This window comes from Diplotaxodon limnothrissa, linkage group LG17 (assembly GCF_057381915.1).
Source record: "Diplotaxodon limnothrissa isolate DT_005_m linkage group LG17, D_limnothrissa_male_GT1.1, whole genome shotgun sequence".
Lineage (NCBI taxonomy): Eukaryota > Metazoa > Chordata > Actinopteri > Cichliformes > Cichlidae > Diplotaxodon > Diplotaxodon limnothrissa.
The window spans coordinates 3,173,858-3,199,850 of record NC_140612.1 but is presented as its reverse complement, the minus strand read 5'-3'; the positions used below and the strand labels follow the sequence as shown (position 1 = coordinate 3,199,850).

Here is a 25,993-nt window from a genome sequence, read left to right as displayed (position 1 = left end):
AGCATGCCCCGAGTAGTTCTGTCCAGCTTTCAGAAATGCCTTTTTAATGAGATACAACAGTTTTTCCCATTTACTTTAAATTTTAATGGAGGGATTTTTTTATTTGTAGCAAGTTTGTGGTGGGCTAATGGTAAGGTATAGCTGGAAGCAATCAAGCTGGAATTTATCTCGTCGGTTTGTAAGCTTTTCTGCATTTACCTTATCTGCAGGCTCTACCAGAATGTTCTCTTTACTGTAGTAGTGATGTTTCATTAACGACACAGGGAAATGTCACAGAATAGCGATTAGCTAACATTCATGTCAAACTCCTCACTTTGCTCAGTGCTCAGCTGTTTGTTAGCCAGTTGTAACCAAGTTTCACAAAAACTACTCGGTGCCTAAAGGGCAACATCAGCAGTAAAATGTATTTTTGTGTTGAAACTGTAGCTTTGACTATACCTTTTTATTTTCACACAATCGACAGTATAACTTGGAACATAAATGAAATGTGAAAATAGCAACTTTATAATTATAGCTGATTTCTGTTTTCAGGTGTCCCAGTACGCACTTCATTTATAACACGCCATAAAAAATTCCAGTTCCCCCTCCTTGCTTTGTTTCAGATGCTGGTTGTGAGCACAGTCCCGCTTACCTGCAGTTCAAATCTTCAGTTTGCATGAGGCAGCCAATCACAAGGATGCTATAAGGGAATGGGAAGGCAGATAAGACTGCATCAAGATAAATGAGGATTATTTTGAACTGAGTCATGCAAAGCCACTGTATAAGGATGAAAAAAATACAGAACAGGAAACGATAACAGGTCCTCTTTGAAGGGCATAACTCAAGTCCACTCATTTCAAGAGCGATTCTTTCTGTGATTTGACTTTTTAATTAATTACTGTTGTGTGTCTTATTGAACTGTGCTGAAGTCAATCTTTCACTTAGAATACGGCTTTGTATCAGTTTTAGCTTTCATATATAGTTTGGTATCTATTTATAAGAATCGTCGGTCCTTTATGTTTGAGGTTTATGATGTAGTCATCGAAGAGTGTTGTACTGGCGAGTGCCGCATCACTGCCATTGTCTCCAGAGCTGTAGTGTCTGATATAACGGATTTCTTTCTTTATCTTGCCTGAGTGATACAAAACAAAAACAACAACAACAATTTTCTGGTAGTGGTTTTTACATTCTGTGTCCAGCAGGGTGCAAGATTACAGCAAATTTTACAGCAGTGGTGATTTAAGCCCTGACAAATTTTCTGGGATACTGCAAATGATTTCCCTGTAAATGGATGCATGCGCAAATGCAGAGATATAATATTGTCTATTGTACTAAAGTCTATTGTCTCTGTCTCCTTTCCTGTAATCCTAACAGGAAGACCAGCTTCCTTTTTCCTGCACAAATCCATGAGTTTTAAGACAGACTGCACTCAGGCACACAGCTGGTGGTTCTGCATGCTCTCTGTAGTAATATATTCAACCACATGATCCAGTATAAATGGATAAGACAATAATTCTATATTTGAAATCCGAGCCACTGGTACGTGACATGACATAAAATAAAACAATAAGTCTTTTGGGGTTTTGTTATAGGAATAATCCACCATCATTATACAATCCTACTGCCACCATAATTATCCCACACAAAAGACAAATTAAACACTTTTCACAACCTCTTCCAACTTGGTTACTCGAAGGGAAACTATTATCAGCTGGCTTGTCACTGAACCCACGTTTTGTTTGTTTGTTTGTTTTAATCAGTCTACCTTCAGTGTCAACATAAATCGTTACTCTTCCGACCGCACGGGAAAGCAGCAGTGCTGAGTTCACGCCCCTGGGTGAAACCCCTCCTCTCTCTGTAAATGTGCGGAGCAGAGCGCTGTGTGGCAGTACGGCGTGTGTGTGCTGGAGGTACCACGGAGGTTTCTGGATATACCATTCAGACTCTGAGGTCGAGCTCAACCAGTTTTGGATATTGGCTGTTTTTTCTTCTTTTTAAAAAATATTTTAAGGTAATTTTTTGTTTAACCGGTTTGGGTTCGCGGTGTGAATTACTCACTGTTCCAGTGACAAGATAAGATAAAAAGATTACTTTTGAATTACAGAAATTATTGAATTAATCTTGTTGGTCTTTGGTGCAAAATGTTTGTAGACTAGTTATCGGGCAACTTTTGCGCAGACTGTTTTGTGCGTTTCACTGATAACTTAGATATACTTAAGAAACGAGGTTCAATGCCAGAAACAGCAGTGAGCTAACGTTAATACAAAACTCTTTGCTCGGTGTTCAGCTGTTCATTAGCCAGTTGTAATCAAGTATCGCACAAACTGGTCAAACTGTGCCTTAAGGGCAAAGCCAGCAGACAAATGCATCTTTGTGATTTTAACTTTAACTTTAACTGCAGCTTTTTTGTAAGGGTGACAATATTATTAATCAGAGGTGTGGACTCGAGTCACATGACTTGGACTCGAGTCAGACTCGAGTCATTAATTTTATGACTTTAGACTTGACTTGAAAAAATGTTCTAAGACTTGTGACTTGACTTGGACTTTTACACCAATGACTTGGGACTTGAATTGGACTTGAACCGGTTTACTTGAAAAGACTTGATATTTTACCCCAAATATAAAATTTAACATGCATATTATATAGAGATTGAAAATGTGACGTCATTCACGGGTAGAACCGCAAAGGATTCTGGGAACTCGTGGCAAGCGGTACTAGCGCACGCAGGCTTTCAATTGAAATCAGTCACACAGCGATAAAAAGAAACACAAAAATGTCAAGAAGCTGTTGTATCATTAACTGCAATAGCCGGTCGCATGACAGCCACGGGAAGCCGACGGGTAAAGAGATCGGTTGTTATCGGATTACGTCGTTGAAGAGAAATTGTTCGAGCCATGTTTCCGAAGTAACAAAGACGCGATGGGTGTCCTGGATCGCAGCCATTCAAAGATCAAATATAACATCCCAGAACCCTCCAGCTCACAGGTTAGTCTGCTCCAAGCATTTACACGAAGGTCAGAGTTTTGTTGTAGTTAATACGTCATTTTCATAACATAATTAGTGATATAGGTTACAAGCAAGTCTGGCGCTGAACAGAAATTGTCGCGCTATGCTCCTTTGTTTATTGTGCATAAATAGTGAATTGTCCTGACACAATATTGCGTTTCGCTTCTGTTATTATGGTACATTGACAAAAACATATACTTTTATTCACAGGATAAAACAGGTTTTTTGTATCACTAATTGCCCAGTACGATTACAGCATACAGTATTATTGTCACTGCTACATTTCTGTAATGCGTACCAGAAATTATTTCCACTGCTAATTAATTACCGTTGAGCTCAAAGGTCCTATTAATAAACGGTTAAGGAATGTGTATTTATGACGACAATTTGTGAGACTGGTAAACTTATGATACGTACGATGGTCTTTCGTTCTACACGGTGCATTTCAAGGTCCTGCACCCATCCGTCGGTAAACTGTACCTGGGCTTGTTGCAGTGACCTGACGTTACTAAACTTCATGAGTGTGTGCACTCACTCCAAGAACCATATAATTATAAATATGCATATAAATATGCTACGATGAGATAGCTGACTTCATCTAACTAGCAAATGTTGTCCAGGCTACGTTGGTGATACAGTTTTTTTTTTTTAATGTGTATGATATTTTTGTCATGCGATTTTAAAGCTGGTCCTACAACCGCATCCAAGAATAACATGCAGCGTATCTCAGAACTGTCGGTGAAAATTATTCTTGGAGCTAAGTTTAATTGAGCTGCATTTTAAAGAGGTGCAATTTCACAATTTGTGTATATTTTCTAAGTTCACTATTTTGTCATGTGTTGAGAAAAACACAGATTTTAAAATTACATGGTCTAATATTTACATTTAGCATAACTGCAACATTATTTTTTCTTTTTCTTTTTTAAAGACTCGAAAGGACTTGAAATTCAAAGTTTCAGACTTGTGACTTGACTCGGACTTTTACACCAGTGACTTGAGACTCGACTCTGACTTGCCTGACATTACTTGAGACTTGACTTGAGACTTGAGGATAAAGACTTGAGACTTACTTGAGACTTGCAAAACAATGACTTGGTCCCACCTCTGTTATTAATAATATAAATTCACTGTAAAAATGAAAACAAAAACGTTACAGCTCGTGGCTGACAGAATGAGAATTTAACTCCTGTCTTTTTTCAATATGTTCATATTCCAGAATAATATAAAATAAGGTCATTACCATTCACTGATATGTTATGGAGTCGCCTTATTGTTTCAGTTGTCCCAATGCAGTCTGTAGTCTATGCGAGAAATGGCAGGAAAAAACACTTAATTTCTTATTTTATAATAAGTTTCAGATTTCCTCTCTTGAAAAGGGTTCAGTGAATCTTTCTTGAGGAGCTCCATGCAGCTTCATTAGTCTTGCTTCACTGGAAGATTTCGTGTCCAGCCATGATCTCAAAGCTCAGACTCTTTCTCAGATAGACTGGAATACACTTCCACAGCCAGTACCAGCAGACTTGTTGGCCTGTGCGCTTCCACACCGACTTTCTCATCAGCTGCTGAAGTATAGCATTAGTGGGCTTTGATCCCTTCTCATGCTGGGGGCCTGTGCTGCAGTCTCTAATCCAACAGGGAGGAGACCTGTGACAGAAAAGATTAATAGTCTCGAGTGTAATGAACAATCACAGCCATTTTCAAGTTTAATTTCCAAACTATGATATCATAGCAGGTTTGTTTTGTGCTGACATGTGAGGGGAAACTTAAAATGTTGCATTTGTATTTAGTGGGATTTAATCTGTAATTACAGGCAAATGGACAAACGTTAGGGAGACGCATGGTGTGACAAGACACTGTTTATTTCTCACTTCTTCTGTGCAGTTAATGTTTGCATCCTTCAGCCACAGCTCATCAGGAAACAAAAGCTCTGAGGCATGGCGCCCGCAAGCATTCCTCTGGGTATTAGTCTGCCCTTTTGTCAAGGCTGACTTTGTTTATGCAGTTGGGATAGACGTTGTGGCCTGTAGCTGTAATTTTCAGTCGAATCATTGCTATTGTGATATAAATCCTGCAGTGCTTTAATATGACAGAAAACACAGCTGTCCTTTTTTTTACTCACTTGTGTTTGGAAGTTCAGAGGAGGAACAGACGAGATGTTTAACCTTTCTCATCATCTCTGTGTCTTGTCAGAAACACCATGCCAAACTGGGGCGGAGGCAACAAGTGTGCAGCATGCCACGGGACGGTTTACCACGCGGAGGAAGTGCAGTGTGATGGCAAGAGCTTCCATAAATGCTGTTTTCTCTGCAGTAAGTACATCAAATGCATCAAAATGCAAATATAACTTTATCTGGAATAAGACTGAGCAACGTTCCTGTCATCAGCGTAGACCCCGCCGAAGCAGGACGGCGCTTGAACTCTGTTTCGCCTCCTCGGGTCACCTAAGAAAGCTTGCTCTGACATTTCGCTCACTAATCCTCACCCCAAACCAGCCTCAAAATGTCAGTGAAAATGTTCCAGTGAAGACCTCGCGAAGACATCAGGATATTTCTCCATAGAGCTGCTGTCAAGAAAAGAGCAAAACAGTGTGAGCCACAAAAGGCGGGTTTCTTCTTTTTGAGCAGCTCTATTACAAAGACAGCTTTGTCTGACCCAGGAGGTGATGAGCAAGGGCACTTTTTTGTCCAAATTCTCTGTTTTCCGACATTCACTGATTTTTAAGAAAGATAGCTTTATGCTGACAGAGAAGTCACACAGCCTCATATGACTCTGTGTACACTATCTGTGTCTTTGTCTCACCTATTTATTCACAGTCAGTGCCTGTGGCAACACATGGGGAATACTAGTGTACATGTAGTTGAAGCAAAGAGGAAGTACTGTCAAAAAACCTAAAAGTGCATCACAAACTGAGGAGGGCAAGTCAGGATTTAGGTGCCATTCAATGGGACATGCAAGTCTTGTTTTGACAGTGTTGGCTGGGAGACGTGCAGACGTGAATGGAGACATTTTTCCTGCCGGTTGTGTGAAATCTGAAACCAGATTCAGACAGTCTCGTAGCGAAGGCCATTGTGTAAAGAATTCAGCTAATCCCAGCAGCCAGCGTGGGCACAAGCGTGCAGCCTAAAGCACCCGTGGAGCCTTTGTTTTTACAGACGCTGCTTTCTCTGCTAAGACAAACCTGCCAAGATGCTGTCAATTTTTCCAACACCTTTGGTATACAGCCAGACTCAAGCTGGAATTGATTTTCTTTAACCTCTTACTTTATGTTATTTAAATACCTGCAGTTGCAATCAAAATGGTGTTAAAGTCATAAGAGAAAACACTGGAATTTGAAGAATCTGTTCTTGTTTTGTTGATTATTGTAGATGTGAACTTTAAATGCCAGAGGTCTTTGAACCTCTCATTCTTAGCAGCTGGTTCACATTCTTGAACTGGCTCTTCAGACCTTTGTGGCTATCAGATATTTTACTTTCCCCCCTTGGACACCTACTAGGAGTAACCCTTGTTTCTGTCATATCGTTCATCTGGACGTAGCGTTTTCAGTGGGAGAGATATTCTAATGTTCGTCAAGCCGCGTCTTTATTGATGTATACTGAGGTGTCAAAACTGGTCATTAAAGTTACACGGGAGGATAAAACAGAAACTACAAACAATCTTCTTTTCATTCCCACAGTTGTTGTTGACAGAAAGTGGACTGCTTTCAGCTGACACTGTAAATTACCCTTCCAGGTACATTATGTCAATTTAGCCATTCAGAACAAAGTTAGTTACGAGGGGAGCTGGAGGGCCATGTTTCGGACACTGGGTGGAGTACTCAAAAAATGAATTTGAGCCCTGCATGGCTAATTTAGGAAATCCCAAAGAATACAGAGTTAGAAGTTAGCATAATAGGTGACCACAGACACACAACTCACCTGCACTTTGTGTGCTGCTTGTGAGAGGGACGCAGTTTTTAGAACACTGACTTTAAGGGAAGAATGACTGTAAAGGGAAAGAAACAAGGAGGAGGAACTGAGGGGCCGCACTAAAAGCCAGTAAAAGATTGAATATGGATGGATCTGTGCTACTCTAAAGGAGTCTAATAATAAATATTAGAATTTCATCTAGTACTTAAAATCTTTATAGTATTTCAGACATGTCATGTGCTACATTTAGGCAGTAAATACATGTAAATGTAACCAAGTGAAAAGAATTTAGAAGACCTTTCCTCTCACTTAACTGCTGCTGTGTGTGTGTCCACAGTGGTCTGCAGGAAGGGTTTGGACAGCACCACTCTGGCCAGTCATGACCAGGAGATCTACTGCAAATCGTGCTATGGAAAAAAATACGGTCCTAAAGGCTATGGCTATGGACAGGGAGCAGGAACACTCAACATGGATCGGGGAGAACGGCTGGGAATCAAGCCTGAAGAGTAAGCTGGACTTCAATGAATGTTTCATTCATAGAGTGCCAAATCACAGCAACAGTCACCTCAAGGTGCTTTATATTGTAAGGTAGACCCTACAATAATGCATACAGAGAAAAACCCAACAATCAAATGACCCCATGAGCAAGCACTTTGGCGACAGTCAGGGAAACACTCCCTTTACATAATGATTAAAGCGTAACTCTGACTAACTGTGATCACAATGGTTATTGCAGTTAACATGTGCACATGGTATTTCATGACATCACTACTGTATGCAGTGATGTAACTTTGCTGTATACTGGCTCTCGTCTGAGTTCTGGTGATGTTTATTGTTTCTGTGGGAGTTTAAAAAGTGTTAACTTTGTGTAAATTCCCAACAGTGTTGCCAGTAACTATGAAACTATAATATCTTAACAAAGCATCATTCATCAGTTATAATTGCACAGATGTAATGCTGCGGTGTGGTTGTTGAGGCCACTGTGTAGTGTTGCATTATTTGTAATGATCTTTATAAGCTGTGGCTGCTGACTGTCACAGTGCCATTGTCAGCACGTACTTATGGAACTGAGGTTGAAGCTGATCCCAAATACACAAACTACTTCACACAAAAACCAGAAATAGAGGTTATTATGTAGCTATGTAGGTGAGCGCTGTCCTGTAAAATGAATCTTTGCCTGATTTGAAAATATCACCAGATGCAATTTAAATGCATACAAATGGCAATAACAAGACAATCTGTATGTTTGCATACAGATCAGCTTGCCCGAGTAGTGTCGTTCAGAGTAAAGATTTCATAACCATGAACAAGCCTCTGCGCTTCACAGTCCCGGCCCTTTTCTGCAAGAACCACAGCGCTTTGAGAGAGGAAAGAAACCTTACAGGAATACTGGCAAAACTCCACTTCTTTATCAAATCCAGCTTGGCTAAGTCAATTCCCAGATGTAGATCCACAAGATTCCTACACAGTATGGAAGGAGTAGTATAGAATTTGGATCTGGATAAAGAGACAAAAAAAGAGTATGGAAACATATTTTTGTTTTTACACTAATGCGAATATTGTCTTTAAAAATGAGAATTTCTGGAAATAGATTCTATAACCAGTGTTTACCTCCAATAATAATCATTTGATTCAACAGGTTTTGGTGCAGAGCTGGGTTGCTTTAAAACTGTGAGACTGGGACCTGTCTTTGAAGAGGATACAGGCTTCTCACTGTCGACCATTAGCTACAGTAAAATGCCATGCACTAACCTTTTTGGGTTATAATGTTAGTACAGTTTGCATGTACAGTAACTCACAACACAGTACATTGTAACAGTGGGTTTAAATCCATTCCTTTACATGAGAAACATGTTTGTCCTTTGAGGTCTGATAAGATCTGATTCATCTGCCATGAAGTCTGCAGATATGAATCTTGGAAATGGTGTCATTTTAAAAGGGACCCAGAGTACAAGATGAGGCAAGTCTGAAATTCAAAGTAAAGATCTAAGAGTGAAAAACATCATCTAACCGAACAGGATCGTTGCTTTCCATCAAGCTTCCAGCCTGCAGCCCGGGAATGGGTTGGGGATATTTTCTGGACGCTCCTAAGGCAAAATTGCATCCGAGGTTTTGTTACACTGCATAATTATTACCCTGCCTCAGACGTCAGGTGATTCGATTATGAAAGAGTTATTATGCAACCAGAAGGATCTCGCTCACCCTGCTGTATCCTCCATCACAAAGACCTTCATTCAGGGGCCACTGAGGCTGGCAGTCACCCTTCGATAAGCATTGCTCCGGGCCCCATGGTGCCCTGCTCATTTTCCCACCATTGGCAGAGAACAGACAGCAGAGCAGTCAGGTTGTTTTCTGGATCTTAATGTTTTGGATCCTACTTTGTTCAATACTAGCACCACAAATAGTCTGATATGTTGATTTTAGGACTCTTTGAATTTACAGGCCAATGTCAGTCTGACTGAAATGAGAGTTGAACATGTGAACAATAAATTAACTTTTCCTCTGAAATAATTTGCCGTATATTTATTTGCCCTTTCCCACCCAAGGACCCAGACTCACAGACCCACGACCAACCCCAACCCATCCAAATTTGCTCAGAAGTTTGGCGGTTCGGAGAAATGCGCCCGGTGTGGAGACTCGGTTTACGCAGCCGAGAAGATCATGGGGGCAGGCAAGGTGAGAGTTTTACCTGAAGTGTGTTTAAAGATCACACCACAGACCTTCAGTCTCTCTGCTTTTCAGGCTTTAGTGAAACTGGCACACAGTGTCCACTTTGTAGGGCTTCACCAAAATCACACAAATGCTTCATGTCAAGGACACGTTTGTCGTTCTCAGTAGTGACGAGAACTAAAGTTTTGTGTGGTTTGATGGATCGTGACCCCCATGAGCTGGCACATCACTGAATGCTGATCGATCCAGTCTTGGACATAAAAACACAACAGCAGGGACGTGTTACTTTGCGTCATTTATAGTTGGTTGCTCAAGGTTCACAATACTGAAGTCACAAGCAATCCAGTGAATCAAAAGCTTCGGCTTCAGCTGACATTGGATATGCCTAATATGGTCGTGTCAGGCACTAAACTCTGGTTTGTGATAGGCAGCCAATCAGAGAGTGCTTACGGCAGATCTGCAACAAGGATTACTGTGGCTCATGCAAAGCTACAGTCGAAGTGTCTGAGATGACAACAAACAGAGTTGAAATCAGCATATTAGCTGCCCTTTAAACGAGAAAGATGCATCTCTGAATATGAATCCAATATGAACTTTGAATTGAGGCATCTGCTCAAGACATTGTCCAAGTCAGCTATTTAACTTTCACTAGTTCAGCAAAGTTTCAAAAATTATTACCCTTGGCACAAAATGTTATGAATTTATTATTACGTTAATGTGGACTTGCTTCAAGAACACACAACTGCACCTTTGTGCTGTTTTTGTTCTGTTTGCACTGTAGACACCTTTAAATCAGTTTGATCGATGGCAATCTGCAGTGTGATTTAATGTTATTCAGAAAACACTTTTCTAGTGTGCAGACTCCACTCAGCGCTACACAACTCTCATCAAACACAGCTTTAGCATGAACAGTCCCAGCACAAATGAGGTCCTTGAACTCCACTGGATCACAGTCTGCAAACCACAGGGGTGAGACTGGTTTGACTGGATTGAACACACATGGTCTTGCCTGTGCTGAACCACACGCTGGAGGTTTGCTGCGGTTTCTCCTAATGAGAGAACGCGAATGCTGTTTTTCTGATTGAAGCCGTTCCACAGAGTCTGGATGGGAGCTTCCGGACAGCTGGTGTTAATCGGACTAAGCCTGCTATTGTCAGTGCTCTGATTTACGTCTAGGGACGTATCGGCAGGATGTTTTCAGAAATCAATAACTCTCAGAGCAGTTGCTCATATGAAAAGCTGTCCATGGAGGACAAACGATTTGTGTGCTGGATTTCTGTTGCCTCTCAAAGTGGGAGGAGTGGATCATTTCCTGTCAGTGATCACTTGTGGCTTCATGCATGAGCTGAGTAACAGCTGGTGACGTTATCAGAGCTGTTAATGTGTTTCCTAATGGGAGGAGAGGCTCTTCTCATTGGCTAAGACATGACCTGTAATTTTCTGTGTAATGAAAACGCCCCAGGCCGTGGGAAAGCCAAGTTGCTTTAATTGGATTTAATAAAAGCACTGATGATACATGATCCAAGAAGCCTGTGCAGGTATCAGCTGTTATAGAATTGACCTGACATTGTACGAGCCTTGCAGTTTAATCTAGCTGTGGCATAAAAGCATAATAGCTGATCAAATGAGATCAAATCTTCCTGCTTTTCGTTGCAGCCATGGCATAAGAACTGTTTCCGCTGTGCAAAATGTGGCAAGAGCCTGGAGTCGACCACCCAGACTGAGAAAGATGGAGAAATCTACTGCAAAGGTGAGACAAATCTAAATAATTTGCAATGCTTCATTCCAGCATTACAACAGAGTGCTTCAGACACAATTTAGATTTCCTGAAAAGGTTTCCAGAAACGTCTCCGCTACCATAATAACTCCACCCAGGAATTAAGAGAGATTACTTACAGCTTCTACAAAGCAATCCCAGCACCAGCGCATTTTCCCACTGGATAGATCGACACTCCATTAATCAGTCAATGAATAATATTCAATTCAATTTTAACTGAGTTCAGTTTTAATTCAGTAATTCAGTTCAGTTGCCCAGACCTTACAATGATACAGAGAAAGCCCCACCAATCAGACGACCCTCTATGAACAAGCGCTTGGCAACAGTGGGAAGGAAAAACTCCCTTTTAACAGGAAGAAACCTCTCACAGGATCAGGGAGGGGCGGGGCCATCTGCCACGACCAGTTGGGGTGAGAGAAGGAAATGTGTGGCATACCACACTTCATGGCTCGAAAGTCAGATTGAAAATGTATGTTGGAGAACACTGCTGTTCAAACCTGTTTGTGTGAGGGAACCGGTCAGATTAAAGTTTGCTTAAAAGGACCTCCTCGTAATCCAAAAGGAGGAGAACTAAAACTGTTTTTATTTTCCACACAGCTGCACCAAGGCTCCGTGTTAAGTAAATAACACAGAGTAAAGTTGAGTAAAGTCCAGGAATAACAATAAAAATATGGAGCTGGAAATGATTGTGGTAGATTTGCTTTAATGCAGAAACTGGAGTCAGGTTTGTTTGGACTCCCCATGTCCTCAAATATCTAACCAGGAAGACTGACAAGTGGTATTGGAGTGCAATGACATTTGGTACAGGGTTTCAGAGCCTCTTTGGGGTAAATGTGTGTGTTCCTTTAACTTTCTGCTGCCATCAGCATTATTGAAACAGTACAGCTTGTGACCAAATACCTGCAAAGCAGATAACATTCCATCTGTCTCTGATGTACATTTGGTTAAACGCTTTTTAGCATGCTAGTATGTTAGCATGTTCATTGGCAGCATGCTAATGCCATTGCATTTACATACATCAGTCTCAGGACTGAGCCAGGGGAACATTTAAAGCTGCTCACTTTTAAGATTGTGCTGTGTCTCCTGTTAGTCTTGTGACTTGCACAAGGGATGATGCCTTCGCATAAAAGAGACAGAACGGTTGACTTGTTACTCACAAACACAAAGTCAGCTAATTAGATCAGTAACGGCATTATGCAAATTATTCTCTGCTCCTGTGCCAGTGAATGTGACCATATCAGCAAAAAGTCAAATGGGATGGACTTTCTGAAGTGAAACATGCTGTAGCTGGTGTTGTGTCGCATGTTTTCTGTGGGTTTGGCTCTGTCATATTAACAGAGCCTCACCAATTTGACCTCCACAAGCTCTCTCCTCTCAGCACAATGGGATGCTTTGCTTGAAGAGAAGAGTGATACACGCTGGCAGAAACAGTCGTAAACACAACTGTCAGCAGATCTTGTTTGCTGTACGTCACAAGGAAACCGTGCACTGATGGGCAGGAATGTTGCAACTCGGCTCTAAAGACAAACACCCTCAGCTCTGCTGCCGCTATCAATCAATCTGACAGCTCGCTGTCCTCTAACAGACATGTCCGCTCTCTGTTTCAGCAACATCTGGATGTTGTTACGGTGCCCCGCCTGAGTGTTTCAAAGACAGATGTGGACAGCAGATCCGATGTTTGTAGACAGAGCTCAAGGAAACGCTGCGGTTTATTGAATGAAATCTAGGAATGCTACACAGAGAATGGAAATTCTGCAGGTCTTTGTTTTACCACAATCCAAAGAGCGGGGGTATTGAACCTTAACACGTGCATGTTAAATAAACAGCTAAAGCTGGGAAAGCAGGCGCTGCTGCTACTGAAAGGACTGGAAACACGTACACACAGGAGTTTCTGTTGCAGTGATTAGATCTGCTCAGTCACTGGGTCATAGAGGTCAAAACTGTAAGTGCAAGCGACAGGAAAACAAACTGCTTTCACAGCAGACATCTTGACACAGTTGTGTTAATGGTTAAATCCACCTACGGAGGTCCTGTTGGTTCATGATATTGGTTGGTTAATGGACCAAACGAATGGTGAAGAAAGGCGATTTTAAGTGAGTTTGAACGTTGCATTGTTGTTGGTGCCAGACAGGCTGGTCTGAGCATTTCAGAAACTGCTGATCTGCTTGGATTTTCCCCACACAGCCATCTCTAGAGTTCATCAGAGAAGGGTCCAAAAAGAAGAGAATAGCCCGACTGCTTTAAGCTGATAGGAAGGCAACAGCAACTCAAATAACAACTCATTACAGCCAAGGTATGCAGAAGCATCATGTACCACTCCTGTCAGCTGACAACAGGAGTCTGAGGCTACAGTTTCGTCGTGATGCGTGCTCAATCATCCAGGTAAGTAAATCTCCAACAGTTGATTCTGTTCATCTGGACGTAGCGTTTTCAGTGGGAGACACGTTTCATGAGAATTTGCATAATCATGATGAAGGAACTGACCTCCCAGCTGTTTGTTCCTTCAGTGGGCTGGTTTCAGTCATTATGCAAATGTACTGTTTATAAGATTGGAAACCTGCAGTCAGCTGAGATGAGTGACGAAACGTTTCTCCCACAAAACGCTACGTCCTGATGAACAGACGCAACTTTTGGAGATGAGGCTACAGTTGTCATGAGCTCACCAAAATTGAGCAACGGAAGCGTGGAAAAACATTCCCTGGTCTGATAATCTTGATTTCTGCACAGTAGGCTCTGCGCTTGGCATAAGCACCATGAAAACATGGATCCAGCCTGCTTTTTATCCCCGCTTCATGCTGGTCATAGTGGGGTAATAGTTTGGATTTTCTTGGCACATTAGTATCAAATGAGCTTTGTTCACCGCGACCCTGCCTATGTGAATACAGTGGATGGCTGCTTCCAGCAGGATGACACACAATCTCCAAATAGTTTCTTGAATATGAATAATTTCATTGCATGTAACAGCCTTGACAGTCACTAGATCTCAACCCAGTAGAGCACCTCTGAGATGTAGTGCAATGGGAGATTCACAACCTGGATGTGCAACCAAGCAAACTGTGATGCTGTGAAACAATATGGATCAACGTTCGGAGGAAAGTTTCCAGCACTTTGTTGAACCTGTGCCACCAAGAATCAAGTTGTGCTAACATGACACAGTGTTGTTAGCTTGTGTTGTGTGTCATTTCAGGTTTACACAACAATAAATAATTTACTGGTAGCAGTGATTTAAGAAGCTTTCAAATAGAATGACAATTAGAAGTAGAGAGGTTTGTTGATGTTTCTTCTTTCCCTCCACAGCATGTTATGCCAAGAACTTTGGCCCCAAAGGGTTCGGTTATGGCCAAGGAGCCGGTGCTCTGGTTCACGCTCAGTGATGGCTCGGTGGGACCACAGTCACTCTGCCCAACATGAACACATTTCATCCTCTATGCTTTGATGCTTAAAAGGTGCTGTTGATACAAATAAAATAAAAAACATGAACAAACCAACGGGTCACATTTGACTGTATTTTATTATTAAAGCCATTAAAACTGAACCATGCCCATATGTTTACATCTGAAGCGGAGTAACAGTGATGTCTGGAGGTGGGCAGAGAGGCACTGGATATGATTATGTGCTTTCTTTTTTTCTGCTTTTACTATCCCACATGGTGAAGGTGAGAGAGGCGGGGGAGGGGGGAGACAGAAGAGACTTTTTAGGCTGCTGGAAGAACTAGTGAGGACTGAGATGGCTTTGAATTCATGTCCTGTGTGAGCCTGAAGTGGTGAACCGCCCTAAAGAAAAACAAAAAACAAAACTAGCCTGCATATATCTATGTTCACTTAAAAGGCATTATTAGAACACAAGAGGCTAGTTACTGATATGAAATGTACAGCTGGGTCAGGGCCTTCTGACCATTAAAGCACACAAAACAAAGCTGCTGTGTGTCATGTTCTTAGGGCAGCAGTGACATCAGTGGTTAGTAAAGATGGAGGCTTGAAACATGTAATGATGACATAACCGTCCCCTTCTGATGATGCAAACACTAGGCTCAAAAGTTTCGGAGGCCTTTTATATAATATAACCTCCCTCTATCCTTAAAACTATTGCATGATCACATTTCAGCTTTTAAAAAACAGAACCAAAATAAAACAAAAATGGCATCTGCCTTAGTTCTCTAGTGTCTTTGCTTTACAATTTGTACATCCAGTGGTAATAACAAACCCAGCGGTATATAAGGTAGAAATAAAACAAACAAAAAATGGAACATTCAAATATATTACACGCTTGCACAGGGAGGGTCCCACTGGAAAGCTGGCGACCTGAAGGACAACTTTCACTAAATACACTGGATTTGAGAGAAAGAAACCTAAAAAAGGACAAATGAACAAAATGCAGAAAAGTACTTGCAAATACTTAACATTCACTATATACAGATACAGGGCTCGCTTGGCTGTCACCACGAAGAAGACGACGACGACAGGGGCGGCGACAGCCCGGCTGTCCCAAGCATCATACATGCAGTGGAGCTTCGTAAGAGTTAAAACGCCTATAGACAGCAGTGACGGACATCACTAAAAGCTACAGTCATACACTTGGAGTATAGTCACTCGAGTTTCTCCTTTTTCGGCTTGTTTGGAAGAAATCCCCCAAACGCGAGAAAAGAAAAAAAAGGTCCAGGAGCACTGTTGGGCTAACACTGATGAAAAGAAAAAGCAGAGGGAGATGATGTTTATGTACAGATGCACATTCTTGACATCTCAGGTCATCCTCCTGCTGCTGTGGAGCAGGCTGCGTGTGCGGGGGTCCGGACAGAAAGCGATGTGAGGCGGCCCGTCCTTTTCCTTCTGTGTAAACAATGGAAGCGTCGGCGTGAAGCTCTGCTTCTGTTCAGTAATGGCCAAAATTTAAAAAAAATTCAAACTTGAAAAAAAAAAATATCAGTGCAATAATGTAGGCAGACAAATGACACGACAAACAAATAAGACTGTACAGCTTCTGAAGAAAAACACGGAATGAAACCCTTGTAAACTCATCTGTCCTCCCGCTGCCTTCTCTTAAACTCTGCAGGTAATAAATACACTTGCTGTAGCCGCCTACAGGGGTTTGCAGGCAAGCTTCTCTGCCCTCCATCTTCTACAGCTACACGTACGCACGCCTTTTTTAACTCATAAAACCTACTCAGCTAAGTTGATCTGAAATGTAAAGATGATGTTGCTAGAACATAGTTACTTTCTCTATAAATAGCTTGAAAATAAATATACCTCACATAGTATCACATTGTCTGTAGGATCGTTTCTGTCACGTTTCTAGAGCGGTCGCCGCTGAAGGAGTCGTTCTCCGTGCGCTCCCAATCCTGCGTTCTTACTGCACAGCAACTACTCTGGGGTTAAACCCCTCCTATTCGCACTAAGCCTGTGTCTCGAGAGGAAAGCAGCTTTAACTTGAGCAGGTGAGAAGTGGGACTTCTGCAGCGGCTCCCTCTAACCAAACTCTCTCCTATGACAAGTTCAGCACTGGTTGGCAAATCATCAGCTGCGCTGGAAACTCATCACGGTGCAGAATAAAAACAAAAAACAAGACCTTAAAAGACATTCCCTTATTTCTATCATACTTTAAAACGATTTCTTGCTTTTTTTCATATACACGTATATATTTAAAAAAAAACAACTTTCTTTTATCTTTCACCACAGTTAGTTGTGACAGGAACGGCAGAGCGCCCGGACCAATCAGAAACAGACATGTACGGGGCACACGGACAGGGACACCATAAATAAGATATCGAGTGGGGGACGGGGAAAGAACAGCGTCGCCTCTTTGTGGCTCTACTTTTTCTGCAGTGTCGAGTCTCCGGATAGAAGAGCTTTTAAGTTTTGTAATTCCTCTCTCCTCGGCATTTGTGCCTGGCAGCAACGCACCGTCCAAAGAGCTCAGGAGAAGAGAGGAAGAGAGTTGGTCAGCGGCAAAGGTAGAGTAATAGTAGTAGTAATAGTAGTAAAGGTGGTGGTGGTGAAGGCCAGGGGGAGGGGGTGGGTGTGGTGTTGCCCCGTAACAGCATGCTAGTCCTGGCTGATTCTTTTTGTTGTTGTTTGATCGGTGAGGGAGAGATGGTCCAAAAAGCAGGTGCTCACAAGAACGCCATCACTCAGATATGCTCGCCAGAGGAGGGGTGGAGAGGGAGAGTGAGGGTCGTCCATTTATCCATCCACGCTCTGCTCACACTCCCCTTCCCTCTTCATCCTCTTACTCCTCCTCCTCTACACCAGCTGGTAGCCCGAGCCAGACGTCTGGTCGTATTCTATTGTGTACTGTGTGGTCCAGTCCACCGTGACGGGCCGGATCAGGCCGCAGCAGCGGATTTCAAAGAAATCTATGAGGTTTCTGATGCAGCCGTGACTACAGAGAGACATGAGAGGGGAATTAATGCTGCAAGCTTAAGCATTCTATACATACACATATAGCAGCCTGTTATCTGCCCTCTATTTATTCATTAATTTATTCAAACGTCTTTGCACTCTGCACCATTGCACGTATAAAAATGCTATACTGCTGTGTTAAGTACACTGAGACAAAAACAGAGCTTAATTCTTTCTCTGTGTACAAATACAGGCCAAAGAAATCTATACATCAGAAATTCAACCCTCCGAATTTAATACAATGATACATCTGAGTGAAATTACCTGCACTATCTAGTACTAATATCTAGTGTTCGACTATATGCCAGTACTGTTTAGAAATGTTTTTCCCCCTAAACTTAATCAGTTCAGTAAAGGTCCTGAATCTATTTAGCCTTATTTCAAATTGATGCATTTTCCTGTTATGGTACCAACTAACAACCAAAAATCTTTCACTTTTTTGAGGAAATTCAAAGCCGAGAAACTGACCTGAACAGCTGCTAATATTCCATTTTAGAAAGAAATCACTAAATAGAAAAAACCTGCTTCTGTTTTCTTGTTTTTCACTTTTTGACTTAAAAATTTTTGTGTTTCTCACCCTCAATAGTTTCTTTGGAAATAATATTTAAAATGATGCTTACACTGAAGTGAGTTTAAAAAAGACAACACCGCTGGGAGAAGTTGGTGTCGTTAAACTTTTAAGAATGTAAGAAAACCACAAACTCCCTTTTCCCCTCACTGTGCAGAAGCATCCTCTGCTCCAAAGCTGGATGAGACAATGGTTTAACCTCAGCTGCAGCTTCAGTGAGCTGGTGAGAATGAAGGTCGCTTACTTAAAGGGGCTCTCGATGGAGGTGGCTGTAACTTTAAAGTGCTTGTATCTCCGAGCGTTCATCCTCTCGTTGGTGGTGATTCCGAGAGCGGCGATCTACAAGATGTCAGAGCAAAGAGGTGAGCCGCAATGTAGCACGTAACTCGCTACTGAGAGTCAAAGCGATTACAGCTGTTCTCACTTATATCACAACAACACCTCTCTGCTTTTTCCGATGTAAACTTGGCGTAAACTCGTACCTGATAGAGCTGACACATGATGAGCACGGCCACCCACATGAAGTGGAAGACACTGTTGAGGAACATCCAGAACATCCAAGGGGAGCAGGAGGCGATCTGTGTCAGATAGAGCCAGAAACCATCCTTGGCGTAACTGGTGGCGCAGTGGATCCTCCAGTCTGATTGGGGGAGGAGCGAGGGAGAATCAAAGGCGTTAGCAGAGAAACAGGAGCGGCGTGAGAAATGAGCAACATTTTTAAAAGCGGTATGTTCTGCTTACAGGAGATACAGCCGTACATCATCCAGCAGATCATGCAGAGCAGGAAGAAGAGGTAACCCATGAAGTAGCGGTGATTCCCACTTCCTGTACACAAGAAGCAAGTGTCCTAATGTCACAGCGATACACGTCCAGTTCTCAGTTTAATTGTTTGAACAGAACTGAAGGTTAGACAACAGAGAAATGCAGAAGTAATTCCCATCATTCATTAATGCAGTGCTTCAAGTTAAGAACATGATTACTTGATTTGAGCTTCTCCCTTAAAACTCTGCCCTGTCACTCGAATAATCGCTGCTCATGCACACGTGGCTCTGTTCTTCCCCAAACCTGCACCTTTACTTTCACCCACACTTCCTGTGCTCCAGGTTAAGCTCTCTTTCTTCTCCGAGCATCAAGTTCCTGGTTGGACTCGTGCTGTGCTGGACAATAAAGAGCATTCTGATCCACTTGACTCTCTCTGAAATGAAGATGGACTGTATCTCTGTAGATAACAGTCTTGACATCAACTCTAACCCAGACTTTTGCCAAATACTGGACTCTGACTCTCTACAGAGATCAAGGAAACTTTGGCATGTGCTACACAAAAAATATCAGCTGTTCATCCTTTTCTCTTGAAGTTCAGCTACATTTTTACTGAAGGTTTTGCACACATATCTGCAGGTTTTAACAAGTTAAATGTTGTTAAAATACTTCTTAACAACTTTAAAATGTGGATGGATGGACCAGCAGAGACACGGTGCATCATCTGATTGCTTTTATACATTTTCAACCTACATGTATACCATCCTGAGTGTCTGTGCATGAAATGTCCATGAGAATCACATATTTGAGTAGGACAGGCTTTAAAATAACCTTAAATAACTATTCCAGTGTTCAGAGAGATGGGGCCAAAAGCAGAGCTTGACATTACTGGTTACATTTGTTTAATCAAAAAATTGAATTCTTTCACTTCAGGATTTAAGGACCCAGTTTTATTGTGCAGGAAAACATTCATTAACTTGGGGGTATGCAGGCATGTTGTATGATTTGTTACGCTACAGTTGCGCAGCAGTTTCTGGGTAAAAATACAATATTTTAATATTAGTAATATTCAGTTCAGTGTATATAATTGTATTGACTGGGTTTATGAGCTCTGTGGTGCCAGCAGGCTGAGAGGACTGTCAGGAGGAGGGACCTGCTGTTTGTTCAGACTGTTTCCTCACTTTCAAAGCTTCATTCTGACCGCATGCTTTCAAAGTGTTACAAGCCCTCTGCCACGCCTTCCTTCCCCTATTATCTACACACTGCTTTCACACCACAATCCTCAGCACACATACTTCCCATTAGCACTTCATTTTAAGGCTGGTTTGCTTTGTGCTCCTCTTCATTTCCTGCACCCTGTCATTAAACCATTCGTCATTGTTGCCTCGACTCTTTGTTTTTACAGGTTCTTTACTTTCTATGACAAATTATTACCTGCTTGTTTATTTGTCTTAGTGGCTGTGCATTAACTCTAACCTTAAGGCGATCTACACTACGGCCCTGCTAGTGTTCCCCGACGTGGCAGTAAAAACCTATATACACTAATTTGCCTCTCTGTTGTGCGGCAGCAGAGTAAATTGAAAGCAGAGCCTTCAGTCAGAACAGCTTCGCTGTAGCTTTTATAAAACACAATGAAAAAAGACAGCTGTGAATGTGGGGAGGAAAAACATGAGCTCTTTGGAAGTGCGTGTGCTGTTGTGATCCTCGTAAATCTGCAGTGCTGGTTCTTAACATACCCACACAGTTCCCCACCCAGGGACAGTGGTGGTCAAACTTGGCAATGCAGCGGTTGCACACGGCGCAGTGTTTGGACCGAATGGGCTTCCGTATCTGCGGGGAAAAACAAATGATACGTCTTTAGCGTTATGTTTTGCTGGAAGTTACAGATGCTTGGGGGCAAAAACAAACAAACAAAAGAGTTTTACCAAACAGGTGCTGCAGAATATGCTCAGATCCAGGCTGCCTGTCTCTGCAAGCTCCACAATTGTCTGGGGAGGTTAAAAAAAAAAAAGAGAAAGAGCGAGAGAATGAAAACCCTAGAAATTCATCTTTGGCATTGCAACACAAGACCAAGCTGAGGCTGAAAGCTCACACTGGAAGCTTGGCTGACTCACAGTGAATTGGGACAAAGGCTTGTATGAATTGAAGATCTCAATTCAATTTCAATGCCTTTCTTTTTACGGCCCAGTTCCTGCGTTAGCTAATGTTGTTCCTCTTGTGTTTTATCAGCTTGCTTTAACAACAAATCTCAAAGTAAATAAATCCAAAATTCGACATCAAAGGACAGCAAGAGTTGGACGGGGATCCTCCACAGGGAACAGAGGGCTCCGTAGCCTTTGTTCTGAGGTGACTGCCCAGCCGCTGCACTGTGCTAACAATGCAGGGTAAATTTAGCTCTCATCAATCACAGGATGGGGATGTGGGGCCCGATAACAAGAAGAGCCTCTGTTGTCTCCTATTAGTGTGTGATAATGAGAGGAAGAGAGACATTAGCCCTCATGCCAGCATACACCAACACGTCAAAACAAGAACAGCCTCTCTGTGAAATACACCCCCGAAAAATTAACAGGTTTTACCTTTTTCTTCTGCTCCTCGGATGCTTTGATGATTCCTGGATCAGACTTCCAGGATTTACCAAAGTTGTAGAACAGAGCCAGGGTGTTAATGAGGAAGGGCACGTGGACGGTGGCAAAGGGGAGATGTGCATGAGGTCAAGGAAGAAGACAGGATTCCATTTGTTACTTTAACGGTGAGCTCCTCGGTTTAAACCAGTGTAACAGCCCCGGTGGCCGATGCAAGGCGATAAGAAACAGCATCGTGCTTCAGCCACGTCTAGACACATTTATCTTGTTGGAGATGTAACACTTTATCAGCAAACTGTTTGAAACCCATTCTAAGCTGGGAATGTTTCACATTCCTGAGTTATAAGAGAAGCAGCGTGGAATTTACTTTCCCTGGAAACTACTGCATTATTGTGCAAGAGAATAGAAACACCCGGCCCGATCTGTTGCTTCAGGAAGTGTTACTACACTGACGGCAGCTTGAGTTAGACTTTCTCTCGTCATAGCAGCTTGACTACGAGGTGAACTGTGACGCAGGGAGCAGCTCTGTCTCATCTCCACCCACCCAAGCTAAAGAGGGAGCGTCAGCCTGTCAAAGAAGCTCGTAGCAGCTTCTGATTTAAACAGTTAATGTATTTCACAGAGAATCAGAGTTATTACATAACTGAGTTAACACATCCATCTAAGAGCATGTAAGGCCAGTTCATCATAACAGAGATGCTCTATTCCTCGGCGAATACGCAAATCAGCAGCCTGTTTCACGGTCCTGTGTTTACCCGTAGACAGTGTGCGCTGTGCCAGCTTTTGGCTGCAGTCTAAGTCAGCTTTGCAGGTGTGCATGACTCAGCTGAATCCCAGAGAAAACAGCAGAGTCACACTGTGAAGTCCAAACTGCCAAATACTCACCTCTGTGTCTGAGAAAAACCTGGAGTGACATGCAGATGTGAAAAAGTACCAGAAAATTCAGACCAACACTAAAGCATGAAGCAGAAAGTGATTCAACAAACTACAGCCACGTGATTTTCAGTCTATAGATATAAACACTCTTTCATAGCAGCTGGTTTAATTGGTGTAACTGGCCTCACACTAGTGACTGTGATGCCCATCAACAGCACATTAACTGTGCTCAACATCACGGTGATCCTTCTAAAAGGTGGCAAATGTGTTGCATTTATGTGCTGAGATCATATTCGGGAAATTGAAACATCTGAACTGATTCTAACTCAAGTGTACTATAATCCAAACGTACAGGGATCCTAGATTTGGTATTTAGCTGATTTCCACAATAAAGTATCAGTCTGTTAAGGCATCTAGAAAGAAGAGATTCTATAACCAATAACATAGTTTTGCTAACTATTTGTTCAACATCTTAGTTTACAGTAACTGCTGACTAGAAAGAAAGCTTCTTTTGGCTGTTCCTTTATTCACAGGGGGTCACCACAGAGGGTGGACCACCGTGTTTGATTTGGCAGATGCCCTTCCTGCCATAACCTCCAAGAGATCTGTCACCACCCGGGACCAAACACAGGATCGTTTGGTTGTTGGGTTAAGGTGTATACTACTATATGATGGCGCCACTAATATCTGGTAAAATTAGTTAACTTCATGACCACAGCTGCACTGAGGCTGATGGGAACACTTGGAGTTGTGCAGGTATGTAGCCATCTACCAAGATCTGAACCTGAAAATGAGCAGAGAGGAGCCTGAACGCCTGAAGGATATTTAATATGTATCAAGGATTTCATGTGAGCCTCACACTGATGCCCGGAAAAGTCAAAGCATCAGCAAAGTCGCCAGGATACATCACAGAACTATTGCACTTTCAAAAGTGCCTACATTCTTTCTAGAGGCCAGCAGGGGGCGACTCTTCTGGCTGTAAAAACATACCTAAGTGCAGAGAATGACCTTATGACCTTAATAAAGATTTTCCTAAATAGTTTATGGTCCAAATCATTTTCTGTTTACACTAAAGCAATAAAGTAGCGGTGAATTTTCAGCTGACATGCTGTGGGTGAAAATTCACCGCTGTGCGAGCATTGCTCAGTTTCTCAGTCAGAACTACCCCCTGGCTTGGTCAGAATCCCCTATTTCAAAATCTCAAACTTGACTGAAAAACAATAATTTAATTTGCAATTGATCCAAAAGTTGGTACATGAAATATGGACCGAACAGAGAACAGCAGTTCTAGCCACAAGCTAGGCCTTTTAACCAGAAGAGAGAGCTTGGCCTTTTTACTGGCCTTCAAAAAAAGCACATGTTTATTGTAACCATCTAAGCTGTATCATCTTCTGACTCAAATAGTGGCTACAGTTGCACAACCTGATCCTTTTTTTAAAAAAATTAAGTGTTGGACACAGAGGATGCACACAAACATTTCATGCTTAACTCTGGAATCTTCTGTCAAAAAAAGCTGCATGTAAAAAAGAGACGTGACAGGTTACACCAAACCTCCTAACTGACAACACTGAAGCGGCAATAAGGGTTCAGGATAACAGAGATCAGCAGCAAATCACTATTGTAAGCAGCTATGAAGAAGCACTATGACCACTGTGGTTTTTGTTGGTGAGAAAAACCCTCCAGCACCTTCATGACTGCACTGACTAAGTGATAGAGGCCTATACATCCCTTAGAGCGCATTGATCTTCATAAGTGTCTCTGTAAAGACCTGGGTGCTGATACTGCGCCCGCTCAGATGACCCGCTAAGTTAAACACTCTCTGAACCACATAATTGGTCTACTAACTCAATGACTAGTGGAGATGCTGAAGAGGGGCCGGTGATCAATGCCAATCCTCAGACAAATGGGTCTCAATGCTTCCTTGGGGAGTGATGGTCAGCATGTCCCCACAGCAGCCATTTTTCTTTAGAAGGCGTCGGCGGTGGAAAGGCAGCTGACACAGAGTCATACATGTCACTAATGACAGCATGCAGAGGATGTATAATTAAGCAAGTGCAGGATAAATGGTGCATAGTCATACTGATTAAACAAGAATCTGCATGAAGTCTCTATACTCTCCTTCCATTTCAATGCCATATTTGAACCATTTTCAGACATTCACCTGCTTGAAACCCACTTAGGAGAAACGTCTTCCCTTCTTTTCCTTCTTAGTACTGAGGGAAATATGATCCAAGTCTGGAAAAGACTTAAACGTGCTCTTACAGAGCTCCACCCACGTCACTTGATCCCATTTCAACAGCAGGCCTGAGAACAATAATGGACTCACAACGGCAGAAAGTGGGTCAGAACTCTTAGTTTAAACCTGGGAGGAAGAAGAAAGGTGTGCAACGTGTCTGTCAAACTCTTTCTGTCCAATTCTGTGCATTAATATTTTGACTGCCTGCTTATTACAAGTCTGTGTGAATCTGTGGATTTCCCCACAGCATCAGGTGGGTGGGGGTGGTGGGACGTCAAAGTTCAAAACAAGTTCATCTGAGCTGCAGGCATGCATGAAGCTGGGGAGTCGTCCAACCTCCAGTGCAGGGCCTCAGTGCGCAATTTGTTTAACCGGGCCCTGCAGGGTCAGAGAGGGTAAGCCAATGCCTCCCCTGACAGCACAGTCTGGAGAATACAAAGAGGACATTCGAGTATGCCTTAAACAAAGTGCTAGATAGAGCTGGAACAACTTTCTGACAAGATGAGGGACGAGATGAGTCACCCATCGATGTTAAACTCATTTTTTGGAAAATCTGAATTGATCTCCGTCCACCACAGTTGCATAAATAACAGGAATAAGAGCTGGGTGAAGCAAGACATGCAGTCAGTGGAGTGAAGACATGATGGAAATATGACATTTTCACATTGATATACTGTATATCAGCTGCTATTTTCTGCCTCTAGTAACACAAAAATGTCACACTAAATGGACTTTATGGTTGATCTGGTTTATTTTGAAGCCTGCTTTCATTAAACTTTCTTCCTCAAATATGGAGATGAATGTCTACTTGTACCCCTTTTTGTGCATTAAAAAGACTGAACACAATGAAATTGTTAGAAAGTCCAGGAAAGAGTGGCTAAAACTGTGGCTGTTAGTCTCTTATAGCAGCAAGCGCTTATGGCAAGCTTTAGAGAAAACATTCGAGAGATGCTTTGAGTAGCTTTAAACACTTTTACACATGTGGGCAAACAATACATCCAGCTCATCCTTAATCTTAATTTTCTTTTAGCTAACAGCATCAGAGAAATGCTTACTTAAAACCTTTCTGTGTCTCCTGCTGTTGCTATGCAGGAGTGTAAACAGTGACATTACATTTATCATTAAGTTCTAGTTATAAATGATGGTAAATGGACTTGTTCTTATATAGCGCTCATCTACTCTGAGCACTCAAAGCGCTTCATACAACTTTATACAATTCCTTCACCCAATCACACCC

At 42.2% G+C, this 25,993-nt stretch overlaps 2 protein-coding genes across 2 annotated transcripts in view; one reads left to right on the top strand and one right to left on the bottom strand.

Moving 5' to 3' along the window:
• Positions 1–1,886: 1,886 nt before the first annotated feature.
• Positions 1,887–14,819, top strand: csrp2 (cysteine and glycine-rich protein 2). The gene is made up of 6 exons (XM_085376721.1): positions 1,887–1,990; positions 5,179–5,297; positions 7,231–7,399; positions 9,440–9,569; positions 11,220–11,313; positions 14,638–14,819. Exons 2-6 carry the CDS (start codon positions 5,186–5,188, stop codon positions 14,712–14,714), a joined length of 582 nt encoding a protein of 193 aa, XP_085232847.1. The 5' UTR covers positions 1,887–1,990; positions 5,179–5,185; the 3' UTR covers positions 14,715–14,819.
• Positions 14,803–25,993, bottom strand: part of zdhhc17 (zDHHC palmitoyltransferase 17) — a 35,259-nt gene continuing 24,068 nt past the window's right edge. The window contains exons 11-17 of the mRNA XM_085376720.1: positions 21,639–21,763; positions 20,988–21,050; positions 20,799–20,892; positions 19,045–19,128; positions 18,786–18,943; positions 18,548–18,642; positions 14,803–17,715 (exon numbers count right to left, since the gene is read on the bottom strand). Of these exons, the coding sequence (XP_085232846.1) occupies positions 17,577–17,715; positions 18,548–18,642; positions 18,786–18,943; positions 19,045–19,128; positions 20,799–20,892; positions 20,988–21,050; positions 21,639–21,763 (758 nt within the window). The 3' untranslated portion in view covers positions 14,803–17,576. The remainder of the gene's footprint in view (positions 17,716–18,547; positions 18,643–18,785; positions 18,944–19,044; positions 19,129–20,798; positions 20,893–20,987; positions 21,051–21,638; positions 21,764–25,993) is intronic.

Excerpts from the sequence above, each read along its gene's own strand:
- csrp2 (XM_085376721.1), top strand. The coding sequence starts at position 5,186 with ATGCCAAACTGGGGCGGAGGCAACAAGTGTGCAGCATGCCACGGGACG. Across the intron at positions 7,400-9,439 it reads CTGGGAATCAAGCCTGAAGA|GACCCAGACTCACAGACCCA; the intron begins GTAAGCTGGACT and ends TTCCCACCCAAG. Across the intron at positions 11,314-14,637 it reads TGGAGAAATCTACTGCAAAG|CATGTTATGCCAAGAACTTT; the intron begins GTGAGACAAATC and ends TTCCCTCCACAG.